At 26.0% G+C, this 13,858-nt stretch overlaps 2 protein-coding genes across 2 annotated transcripts in view; both read right to left on the reverse strand.

Annotated features, from left to right (window-relative positions):
* Positions 1-406: 406 nt before the first annotated feature.
* Positions 407-1,369, reverse strand: LOC101495682 (uncharacterized). The gene has a single exon (XM_004503379.4). The coding sequence runs from the start codon at positions 1,185-1,187 to the stop codon at positions 612-614; it is 576 nt and encodes a 191-aa protein (XP_004503436.1). The 5' UTR covers positions 1,188-1,369; the 3' UTR covers positions 407-611.
* Positions 1,370-13,343: 11,974 nt separating this feature from the next.
* LOC101496006 (transcription repressor OFP8) overlaps positions 13,344-13,858 on the reverse strand; it is a 1,123-nt gene continuing 608 nt past the window's right edge. The window contains exon 1 of the mRNA XM_073369896.1: positions 13,344-13,858. This exon is cut by the window's right edge and continues 608 nt beyond it. Coding sequence (XP_073225997.1) covers positions 13,548-13,858 — 311 coding nt within the window. The 3' untranslated portion in view covers positions 13,344-13,547.

Below are 13,858 nucleotides of genomic sequence, written 5' to 3' on the forward strand. Positions count from 1 at the left end.
TAATTTTTTTTAGTGTATTTGCAAGTTGATTTTTAGAGAGAATTTTGAATAATTAAATATATATTTTAATATATTTAATATTTAAAAAAAAAAACATAATATTATATATTTATTAATCGTATTATTCTTTTAAGTTTTTTAAATATAAAATATAGATTTAATCCATTTAATCATTTCAAAATTGAAGACACCTAGGGTGAGAAAAGTTGCTAAAAGAAATATTCATCCACATTTGTACGATAAGGTTTAAAAAAAAAATACACAACAAAGAGGCTCACTAGACATTCCGCAGATTGGGCAAATAAAAGTCTACAAAATATAGAAAAGAAAAACCTTTTATATCTGACCAGCACCATTCACAAAAGAATCTTGAAAAATATATCTACTTTTTCAAAAAGCTAAACAATTTGTAAAATAAAATAAAATATATTCCAAACTTTGATTGTGCATGTCAAATTGTTTCATTGATCAACAAAACACTTGAGCAAAATAAATTAAAGTTATAGACACACCAAACAGTTATAACCAACAATACAAAGAAGAATTAAGAATAATCCAAAAAACATTACATGATAGCATAAGAAATTACAAATTAAGACCTCAATGGTTTCTCATGATCGAGAACCAAAAAACTCAGAGTACATTTCCATGAAGAATTTATCTACAATTTCAAGATATGCAGGAGAAGTGAGTCTAGAATAGTAATGAAGAACCTCTTCAATGTCTAGTATATAATCCACATTACTCATTTCCATCATCTCCAATTCTTTAAGCTTCTTTTCCATCATACTCTTACATTTCAACATTGATGATGAATCTTGTTTCTTACCCTTTTGATGAATTAATCTCCTCTTATTCCTTTGATCCTCCTCAATTTCCTCTCTTTTCTCCATCTCATTCTTCAAACCAACCAAGTTATGTATCTTCTCTTCTTGTTTTTCTGATGATGATGGTAGCACAATTTTCTTCTTGTTTCTTTTTCTTGATTTTCCTTTTTCTGAATCACATTTCTCAGTGAAGTCCTTGTAGAACTTTTCCAATTCATTATTATAACTTCGGTTATTGTCAATTACTCTAACTTTGGTTTTTGGTAGCTTTTGGTAATTTGGAGAGAATAATGACTTGAATTTGTTTAGAGTTTTTTGGAAGAATTTCTTGTATTTGGAAATTGAACTTCTTAGTAGCATTGTGTGATGACAATTGTTTGGTGTAGAGAATGAGAAGTGAGACAGAACAAAATGAAACTATGTAAATGTGTTTGTTTTTTGAGGTTTTTCAATTGTTGATTTCTTTATACATATTATACAAGCATAGGAGCCATGAAAGATTCTTTAGTTTTTTTTCCTTTTTTGTCATTGGATTTCGTTTGCTTTGTGGTTCTCTTTTTTCTTCACACGCTCCTTTTGTTACCTGTGTTTTCTTTTTTGCTTCCTCTGGGGACCCTACATTCCAGACACATAATTGAGTATTATCTACTATTTTTTTATTAAAATAATTAAATTATAATTTGTTCAATAAAAAATTATATTTTAATATTTGTTGATGAAATTATAAATAAGTTATTTCTTATAAGAACGACCAGAGAGAATATTTCATTAGATATATGAATAGATGAATCTATATTTATTTATTTATTTATTAGTTTAGTTGTTTTAACCTTTTATGGTGGAGTTGACTCTTTGTGAGAATGAAAGGAGCGGGGTAGTTGGTTGTTTTGTTTTGTTGAGTTGTAAATACTGTCTCTAATTATAAATATTCATAGATAAAAAAATTGTCTTTAAATATAAATTTATTTTTAATTTATTAAATGTATTTATTATTGCTTTTTAAATATAACTAATATACTCTTTATTTATTTCAAAATATCTAACATTATAGTTGAGTGTTTATCATTAAAAAGTAAAATTTAGTAATTAATTTGTATTTAAGATTAAATTGAAAAATTAATTATATTTAACTATATTTTTTTGCATATTCAATACACAAAATAATATTTTAGTTATTTTTCTATGCAAAATAAACAAATTAATTACACTAACATTTTTTTTTAATAACAGTAAAATTTACTATAAGAATTGATATTTAGGGACTTAGATATTATGAACTATGAGAAGAAAAGTATAATTAAGATTTAATTCTTGAATTTATTGTTCATAACACCCAATATCTCTCTCAGTGATGGGTTGACCATCTCATTTTAGGTCTTCTTAAACCACTCTACAATGTAAAATAAAAGTCTAGCAAGACCTTTTACCTTGTATTCAAACTTTATGCAACATTAAAGTATGCTCATTAATTGATTGTTAACTCCAACTATATATCGCGAATAAAATTGTATATTGAGAAATTTCAGATTGGAATAAAGGGTACCCCATTAAATTTTTAAAATTTTTTGATGGAACCAAAACGTAAAGCAACTAATTAAAAATTTGTATACTGGGCAAAATTGATTGTTAACTTCATCTATGTATCTTGAATAAAATTGTACATTGAAAGATTTAAACTTAGAAAAAATATGTATGACCATTCAATTCTTTTAAGATTTTGGTTGGAACAAAAAGGCAAAGCAACTACTGTGTAAGGCTTGTTTATTTAGCATTTTTAAAATGGTGGCTTTAATTATTATTTTTTAAATATTACTTCCAACTGCTCAAATTGTATCTCTTATCCCACAAATTATCTGAATTATCTAAGTCATCAATAAAAAATAATTTTGATTACTTTCGACAAAATTCAAAAATTGACTTTCAACTTTTCGAAATAAACAAATTGCATTTAACTCAAACAATCAATTTGATTGCATATATATTTGTTAAAGTAAAATATTAAATTTATCAAAATAAAAATAAATTTTAATAAACTTAAACTTTAAATTTACAAAAAATATAATTTTCTTTTGACAAAATAAAAATAAAAATTTGTGAGAGCATCGTGGGAGAGTTTTCTAAAAGTTTTATATTTAAAATATTAAAGACAATTTTAGTACTACATCCATCTTTAATAAGACTCATTTGATATTTTTGTTCGTCCCTTTTATAAGATTTTTTTTTTTATAACTTTATTAAGTATTTTTTATCTATCTATCCCTTATTATATTATATCTTTTTTTTTTAATCTATAACAAATGTTACAATAAAAACAATTATCTCTCTTCAAATACAAACTAATAAAAATTTCAAATTATCAATCAAATTAATATTACAACTCACTTTTTTAATTCAACAGTAGTTACAAAATTTATATATCAGAATTAAACATTTAAATCAAATACATGTTGGAATTAAAAGTTAAAATTTTCTCTCTCTTTTTTTTTTTTTAAAGAAATATAAAGAAAAGCCCGACACACAAACCAGACATCTATATCCACCACGGCCCAACTATAACCACCACAGCCTAGGGTGAGAAACGCCACTTATAACAATTGAATGCTTTTTTTTTTCCGCTCTAATGTATTTAAATGCACGTTCAAACATAATATTAATAGAAGTTGTTTCTAAATATAAGTCACTTTATAAATTTTTAAATTGTTATTATTATTATTTTCTGAACATAACTTTAATGAATAGTATTAATTTATTTTAGAATATAAAAAATTAAATTGAGTACGTTTGTACCCAATGACATTATATTTTTATGCAAATCAAATGCATTAACTATCCTATCAAAAAATTTAATAAAAGAGAATTGCTACTTCTATGTCTCTAATTATAAATTAGTTAGAAAAAAATTATCCCTAAATATAAGCACTGTTTTCATTTATTAGATATATTTATCATTATTATTCAAACATGCCTCTTAATATTATTAATCTATCTTAAAATATAAAAATTCAAATTTAACTGTTGAAATATAAATGTTATTCTTTTGTCAAAAAATACATAAATGTTATTTTAAAAATATTAACAAATAAAATAAACACATTAATTATTTCATTAACTTTTTTAATATAAATGAAAAATCAATGAGTAATTATAATAAAATAGAAAAGTAATATACTAAGTGTTTTTTTTATGAATGTGAGTTTGACCCCTATGAACGGCATTGTTATTCACGATTTTCAAGCACCACTGTTCATTCATTTTCACTATCAATTGAGCTCAATTGATAGTAATAATGAATGAACGACAAAGATATGTTGATTTTGAAATCATGTAATAGTATATAAATTAGATGAGAAGACCACACAAGTAATCAAATTGGCAGGATATCACATAAGGAAATAGCATTATAAACCTTAAAGAACACAATATCAAATGTTAATCCAAATCAATCACATTAAGAGAGACACGTAGATACAACGTTATGCAAGTTCTATACTTTATACTTTTTTTTTTATCATTTGGTACAATTATATTTTGAAGTACATGTTAAGAGGCTTAATACTATGTCACCACATGAGTGGACGGATAATTCATGAATGACCTCCTCATATATCCCTTCAACTCAACCCAAGATACATATATGTGATGGTTAGAGCAGTCTTGTGTTGCATGGTAGTTTAAGATTTTAGGAAATAACCATTAATTCACTTAAGAATTATCCAACAAAGATACCACGAGGTCTATCGTTCTTACCTTATGGTTCGACCGTAGCTCTCCGCGATCAGACTAATTCAATTGTACTTTTCGAAATCACTAAGCTTGTGAGACCATTCTTATATAATGGCAAAATAATATTAACTTCAAAGATCCCTCGGTGTCTAGTTCATACTTATTTGATGATCACAGTTCGACAACTCTCAGTATAAATTTCACAATATTCATCAAAGTTTATATATATATATATATGAATCAATCTCAATAAATTTTTGACATTCAAATACACATAATCACCAATGAACAATTAAGTCTCGTCAATCATAAATATATCTATAAGGCAATCTCAATCAATTTTTGGCATTCAAGTACACACATTCACAACTAACAATTAAGTCCCATTAATCATACAGCCAGAGATCCGATAAGTTGTACATTTAATTAAAATCATTTTATTCGAGTAACTAGAATACTTAAATACACATAATTCATACAATAACAATTAGAACATGATTTCACAAAAATCAAATATCATACAATATTGATTAAATTTACTAAATAAAGCTCAAAATACATTATTTTTATCACCAAAATTTATTCTATACATAATTGATATTTAAACAAAATATCAATTAGTTGCTAATAAGTTTGAATAAAAATGGGCTAGCACATAGCAATAATTTTACGTCAGATTTATTTATTTTATTTTTCATTTTAAAAGAAAAAACAAACAAAATATTTTTAATATTAATAATTTAAATAAATTACTAAAACAAACACATAAGAACAGCACAAAAATAATATAAATAATATTATTAATAAAAAACGAATAAAATGCAGTAGAATATAGAGGGGGGTAGGGGAGCCCAAATAAGTACTGAAAGACAGAGAAGGCCCATATTGAGAAACCGACATCGAAGTGTATAGTTAATTAATTGGACCTTATAAAGACGAAGAATTAAATGCGGGCATATTTGGTATGTGTGCATTGACAGAGAGATTTGGGGCTCAACAACCCAAAAAATGCGATAATTAATGAGAGTGGGAAGTGAATCAAAACAAAGCAAGAGTAAGACATAACGGATTCACCATACAAAACATTCTTTAATCCGCTTTCCTTTTCAACGCATTTACTACTCTTTAATCTCTCACCAAAATCAACGTCACGTCCTACATATACTCTTCTTTTAAGCTTATACTTGTTAGAATAAATGAACCTACATATACTCTTCTTACGCTTTGAGTATTTATCCCGAAAAGAAAAGCTGCACCGATGAAACTCTGGTGAAAGATGGAGAGAAATTAATTATAATAATTAGTTAATTAGAATTAGAAATTGTAACAAATCCACTATGAGTGTTTGATAGGTGAGACGATGTATAATAGTAATTGATAGAAACGCGCGTTTTGGTTTTATATTCTTTCTGCAAACACTCATAACAGACTTTCTCATTCCGCTGTGTCTTCTCTTTCATTTCAGTTTTGCACCCATTCATTTTGACACCGACGTTACATTACTCATCCCAAATTCATCTTTCATCTTCAATTATTAGTATTACAGTATCTATAATCCATTGAGAATAGGAATTGTACGTCTCCATCTTCTGACACACACACATGACCATAACCTTTTTTCCTTTACTTTTTATTTTTCATCAAACGGATTTGCCCAATCACATTGATTAATTAGTGGAGTATATTGAGATAACCTTTTTTTTTTTTATAAATATTACTAAATATAATATTGTTAAAATGAATCTTATTTTTGTGTTATTGGATTGAGATTTTTAAATATGTTAAATATAGAATAGCAATTAGTTTTAACTCATAAAAGTAATACATGGATACGTGAGATTGATTGTAAACTACAAAGTCAATAGTTTTAAATTAGACTCAAAAAAATTTAGTTCAAACTCAAAAGAGAAAATAGTCACTTCAGATCGATCTTATTCGATCAATAATGGTATAAAAGCTTCTTGAAATTAAGTCATACTCATTTTTATGAAGGAATATGAAGTTGTTATCCACAATAAATCACATGGATCTTCAATCATAGCCATCAAATGGTTGAGAAGAAAATTCGATGATTATTGACCACGATAATTCATATATGTTCGCTTCTTGAGTCACTACCATTTCATGGTTAGAAGAACACACATCTCACATCAAATGGTGATGCGAGAATTATAGATCTCATCTATGCATTTTAAAAACTCTAGAAGAAACTAGTATATAAGAAGGATACCTAAGGTCATAAATATGCACTAAAATTCTAACCCTACAAAACCTCTCACCCTCCAACAAAAACTTGCTTGATTGTTGGATTGTGTGCAAGTATAACAACTATCGTCTTACTTAATTGTCGCATAAAAAAATAACTCAAGTTTCTATCTTCTTCATCTATCTCACATGGTAGTTTAGCATCTATTTTTTTTAACTTAGAATAGGCTCTTGAAATTGTTTATGTCTCTTATTTTATTAGAAATCTTGATTAAATATAAAGAAAAGAGATAATATTAAAATGAAGATAAATTTTATATTGATAGAATGAGAAAAAGATACAAAATGAATACATTATATAATCTATATATAGAATAAGAGAGAGTTAACAAACTAACCACGTAAAAATTAACTTTAACATTTAACTCATCTAACTAACATTTATATAATATTTAATACATTAATATCTAATTAAATAATTTTTAAATAATAGATTTAATGTTTTTCGTGTTGTTTTATTTGTCGTCTTGAAACAACATTGTTTAAGTATTTTTTTCTTATTGCGATGATTATTTTATTCAAATTATTAAATTCATTTCAATTCTTATTATTTTGTCTCAATTATAAGCAAAACTAAAAATCAGTTAATAAAAATATATGAAAAATGAAAGGAGTCTATAACTTTAATGTTCGTTAATTATATAAATTGTCACTATGATTATTTTAATCTATAAAGTCATTTAGATCAAATAATTTTTTTTATATAAACTTATGAAAATCCAAACCCGAAAATGTTGATTATAAAAGTCTTTTGATTCAATAAATATGGTATAGGTCATTACATTTTTATACAGGCTTGTTTTTAAAATCCCCATTTTATTTCAAAATAAATCTTTTAAAATCTCACTCTAGTACACCCACTAATTATATATTGCATTCCTCTTGAATCCAAGACATTCTTTTTCTGTGGGTACTATTATTTTCCAATACTCGTTTGTTTGTTGAAGATGCCGTTTATAGTCCCATCAGAATCCGACACATATTTGCTTGTAATTGATATATGTACACGAACAGTAAATAACTGTTCCTTATATATATTTATATATCATTTTAAATTCTATCAATTTTTATTGGATTTTATCGCAGTTCCATCGCTGTTTTTCTAATTACACTTAAATAAATTACTTACATGAATTAAATTACATAAAATTAAATTTACATACATAATAAATTTAATTTATATAGAATACATAAATTAAGTTCATTTAATCAATTTGAATATATCTAAAAGAAAAATGAATATAATCAATAAAATTAATTATTTTAGAGATGAAATCTCTCAATTATGAAGGAGTACTATACATAGCTAAGACAAACATGATCTGATCTCCCATCACCCCGACAGTGTTTGATTTGGGGGGATGTCTTTGTTCTGTCCTTTCATGACAATTGCTAGTGTATAGACTATGAAAATACATTGAATATTAGTCATATGATGAATTTGGTTAACAAAACAACAATCTAAACGATTTGTTTACCAAACAATGGTATATTTCGTCTCATGATGTGTTTGCCAACATCATACTAAACCAATAATAACAAACTTATTGTTTCACCTTCTTTTTTTTTTTTGTGTATTTTAAATAATTGTCCCTCACATGGTGACAATCTTATTTCAAAAATATTCAACAATGTTTCTCTTTGACCCAAAGATATGCCAATTTGAAAAAAATTAACAATTATGCTTTTCGCGGCTATTGGCTAATAATTGTTCATATTAGCTTGAATAAGATGAAACAAAAGACAAATAAAATTGGTGTTCAATCATATTCACCGTCTTGGTTCTCCAACTTGACAAACCTTAACTTAAATAGTGGATAATTATTTAGTGCAAATAAGGAATGTGAACATATATAGAAATATTTGTATCATGTGAATCTCGTTCCGCTTTAAAATAAATGTTATTTTAATAAATAAATATAATTTTAATTTTGAAAGTATTTTTAATTATTTTCTTTAAATTGTATTTTTCATTTATTATTATATTTAATATTTTCAAAACATTAATAAGAAATGCTAAAAGTTTTATTGGGACATTTGACACTTGTTAATGAATTTAAAATAGTATTTTATATTCAAAATGCATTAGAAATTGTGTTTTTAAACTTTTGAAAGCTGAAAATTATTTTTTCAATGTCAGATATCTAGTTTTGAATTTTTCAACGAGTATTTTTAAAAAATTTGTTAGCAAGAGTCAACATTAATTACATTTTATTTATGAAAGTGAAAACTCTTTTAATAGCTAATAAAAGTAATTTAATAAAATAATAATTATTATTTTTGTATCCATCACATTTTTTAATATATATAAAAATATTAAACAACATTTATTTTGAAATAGAGGATGATTAAATTAATCTCGTCAACTAATGATACCAAAATATACATTTATTTACTCCAACCAAATTATACATTTTAGAGATCTGAAAAATAGTTATTCCACAAAATATATTTGATAATTAAAAAAAATACATTTTAAATTTTCTTTATATTTTAAAATTATTATTTACATCTTTAAAATATTTGTTAAGATTTACTTGGTGAAAAACATTGCACATCCCTAAAAAAGATATCAATATTATATCACCGACTTTATGCTACTTAAAACATTGCCAGTAGAAGGCAAAAACCATTATGAACAAAAATTCCAAAATACTTATTCCCAACAGGTTATGGACTGCTCCTACTCCTACTCCTACTCACTTTACTTTCGATTTCTCTTTGTATTTGCTCTCATTCATGCTGGAACTTACTTTGACCAATCATGCAGGGCATGATTATTTGTCATATAATTAGATAATGATACTCTTTTTTAAAATAGGTTCTTGCTAATAATAAATTCTTTAAGAACACGTATTTATGAACTAAAAGTAGAATTAAACATATCACTTTTAAGATAAACTTAATAATAATACCTTTTTATGAAAAATTCACTATTTTATCCCCACACATTAGTTAATAAAATTGTATACATAAGAAAATAGAACAACTAAATTATTTTATCAATAATTGATATATTCACCATTGTCATCAATGTAAAATGAAAGAAAATGAATTAACATGTACTAAAAATTGAAATAATTGTTTTTCTTTTAAATATTTTTTTATTTTTACAAATAAGTCCTTATTGTATGAATAGAAGAAGTAATGATTAATATTAATCGAGCAAATCACTTAAAATTTATCACATGAAATTGTAGTGGTCGGTCGTTTAGCACTTTAAAATTTTTGTTAGTTTGTTCCGTTTATGAGATTGATATGAATGTTAACTCTTTATAGCAATATCAACTTTTAACTATCTTAGTGTCGCGTTAGACAAAGATTAAATGACCCAATTTGGTAAACATCATTAAACAAGTATTACATTACTCAATTTTGTAAATTAAATTGAAACTCATTTAAAAAAAAAAAAAACAAAAATCTGTCATGAAATATGCCCTCTTTACGACAAATAAACGAAGACAGTTAATATTGAAATTCAACAAAGAAAAATAAACATCTACGTTGAAAATGAAATCCCTAAATTGATGAACCTTATAATGCATGTACATGAGATTGTTAAGCAAAATCACTACCCAAAAGATCGTTATTACATTAGTCCTAAAAACAAATGATTATTCATTTGAACACACAATAAAGGAGAAGAAGAAACGAACCTATGAATGAGTGGGGATGACCGAAACAAGCAAATGATGAAAAATAAGATAATGATGAACAAGTGAGGGGGCAAAATAAAATAAAAATTAAGTTAAATGGAGCGAATTGAATATTTTATAATAAAATATTGCTTTCTAAATTCGAACAAAGTATACTCTATCACTCATTTAATTTCATCAACAGAGAAACTAACAGAAGAATAAAGTAACCGACATCATTCAATTTGAAAGTGTTATTTACTTATCTTTTAAAATTTTTGGAGAGAAAATACTCAACCATTGCAATTTCGAAAGGCATATTCACTATTCATTCGATATTCATTTGTCTCACAATGAATCACCATTTCTATTTTATGCAATAGTGCTATTTATTATTACTGTTTGCCAATTATACTCATCAATTAATGCTAAATGAATCATTTTCAATTCTCAATTCAATACATTCTACTTCATTAATAGTAATAGTGAATATATTCCAAAAATTATTTAATAAAAAATATTCTTCTTGTTCTTTCATTTGTGAAAAGATTAAACGATTATTTCGATGTTACAGGACATATCAGGTGCTACTCGTGCAGTTAATTAATAGGCACGATGCAATTCTCTTTGTGATCAAGACCAAATAAATAAAATGATTCTTTTGTGTGATATATGTTTAGTGTTAGTTTGGTGTGGTGGTAAGTTTTTGGTTTTAAAAGTCAATATCAAAACTAAAAAAAGTTAATGGTGTTAGAATTAGATTTTTACTTAATTTTAAAACAATTTAAAATAAAAAATAAGTTTTATAATTATTATTTTTGTTTTAAAATTAACATGTCACCATTAGCAGACATAAACATTACTCCACCGACCACTATTACCATCATCAACCACCCATCTCCGACCACCGCCGCCACCATGACCAACAACCGATCTCCAACCACCATCTTCAATCATCCACCCACCCAATTCCATCATCATCCCACCTCTGACAATCGTCAACTAACCACTTTTGACAATTGTCACCACCAACACTGACCTCTCACCTCTAACCACCGTATTCCACCACTAACACCACCATCATCCACCACTACAATCATCGTTAGTTGTGTTCGACTACCACATTCAACTATTAACTATCTCTTTCGACCATTGCAATTGCTTTTGACGATTGATCACTACTATGATAGTTATCTTGCACAATTATCACTTTTAACAAATATAACTAAAATTGTTAAAATTAAATGAATTGTAATTTTATAATATTACCTATATTCCTATTTATAAGTCTCAATTGCAAATTTCATTCTTGTTAAAAAAGGTTGGCGGTGTAATTAACTTGCTCTAGTACTAAATTGAAAATGAGCTTATATCATGGGACACATATTTTGGCGTTGGGTGCTTATAACTAAATACAAAGGTAGTATTTGTTTTTTTTTTTTTTTGTTTTTTTTTTTTTTTTTAATATATGGCGAATGCATAATGAGACAATGTAAAGAATATGACTCAAATCATACAAAATAAAAACTAGAATTCAATTAAGAATTGAAATTGAAAAGTAAACATAGAAATTGAAAAACTCAAATACTAAAATTGAAAACTCAAAATTGAAATGTATTTTAGATTTAAAAGATTTCAAAACACAAAATAAAAAACCACCCCAAATAAGACCTTATACAGTTTATTTATCCATATATTCTGTTCATTATTGGAAATATAGGAGATAAACTCATCTTAATTTATTTTCTCTTTATTTATATATCATTTAGAGAGAAATAGACACTAAAAAATAGTTAGTAAATCCTCCACTAAGTGAATCCGACAATCATTAATTTTTTTTTATTTTTTTTTTAAATTTTTTTCTTCTATCTCTCTAAATACATCATAAATAAAGATGGAAGAAATTGAGAGAATTCTAACTAAAAATGTAGAATAGTTTAAACATCCTAAACCTAATTCCAATACTTTATCACATTAAAAGAAGTTTCTCTTACTTTTTAAAATAAATTAATTTTACTTATTAATTGTTAATTTTTATTGAAAAGAAGATTTAAACTTATGATTTATTTGTCAATCTTACTTCCACAAACAACCAAATAATTATATAACTTCCTAATATTTGCTAATATTTGCTTGATCACAAGTAATTGAACACATAATTTAAACGTACAATAACATACATACTTATTTAATTATTTCAAAATTAATAATTTTTTAATTAACTTTGTCTGAATTATTTCTATCTCTTTAGAAATATATGTACGTGTGAGCATGAAAAACTTCCTCTTAAATACCTTTCAAAAAACAATATTTTTATAAGCACGTTTGATAAAACAATTTAAAGTAAGAAGTGGAAAAATGCAGTAAATAAATCGTACTTCCAAGAGAAATTTTCTAATGATGACAACCTCCTAAGTTTAATGGAAAAATGCAGTAAATAAATCGTACTTCCATATACTTTATTTTCCTTTTATTTTCTTGGGGACCTTAGAAAACGAGCTAAATCTTTTTGTATTCTTTTGGCGCATCCGAATGAAAGGAATTTCAAAAAGAGAGCAAGACAGCTTTTGCATTTTCAAACACTTTTCCCTCATTTAAATCAAAATAATTCCATCCCAATCCTTTTCAACCTTATAGCTCAAAAGTCCAACTTTTATAACACATAAAATTTAAAATCCCCTTTGAATTTTCCAAAATGTTTTTCTTTTCTTGAAAAAAAAAAAACAAAGAAAAAAGCTGGCACTTCCATGAACAAGACAAGTCCCCTTTTTATAGGTCTTTTCACAATTTTATCACTCCCTTTGATAATACAGTTGTTTGTCAGCATATCCATTCTTGAACATAATAACAAAATAAATAAACATAAAATTGAAAAACAAACAAACACCACATGTGATGAAGAACTAAAACTGATTACACTAAATTGATGAGTAGTAGCAAATGGAATATCATACATTCGTTCTGAGTTAGGAAAAAAAAGAAAAACTAATTAAATTAATTACCTAATGGCAAAACACAAATTAATAAAAGAAAGAGAGTGAGAGAGAAAAAATAATAACATAATTATTTTCTTTCTCTTTTTTTTTTTTGTTTAATATCAAAGCCAGTCAGAAAAAAGTGCTTCCCAAATCTCTGTGAAAACTTCAACAATGATCTTGTGATGATGAAACGAATTAAGTGAGAGAAAGCACTGTAAAAGATTCTCCAAATCAGTTGGCGAAAAAATCTGTTTCTCAACGATCATCTCCACCATTGAAGTTCTGAAATCATTGTACGGATCACTAGAGCGTTTCACCACTGCAAATGTGTCCTTCACTTTACCGTTCAACGGAAGAACACCCATGTCAGAACTCCGGTCAGTTTTCCGGCGAGATGATTTCCGGCGACGAGACTTAGAGGAATCGGAAG

The sequence above is a fragment of the Cicer arietinum genome, chromosome 6, assembly GCF_000331145.2.
Source record: "Cicer arietinum cultivar CDC Frontier isolate Library 1 chromosome 6, Cicar.CDCFrontier_v2.0, whole genome shotgun sequence".
NCBI lineage: Eukaryota > Viridiplantae > Streptophyta > Magnoliopsida > Fabales > Fabaceae > Cicer > Cicer arietinum.

Excerpts from the sequence above, each read along its gene's own strand:
- LOC101495682 (XM_004503379.4), bottom strand. The coding sequence starts at position 1,187 with ATGCTACTAAGAAGTTCAATTTCCAAATACAAGAAATTCTTCCAAAAA.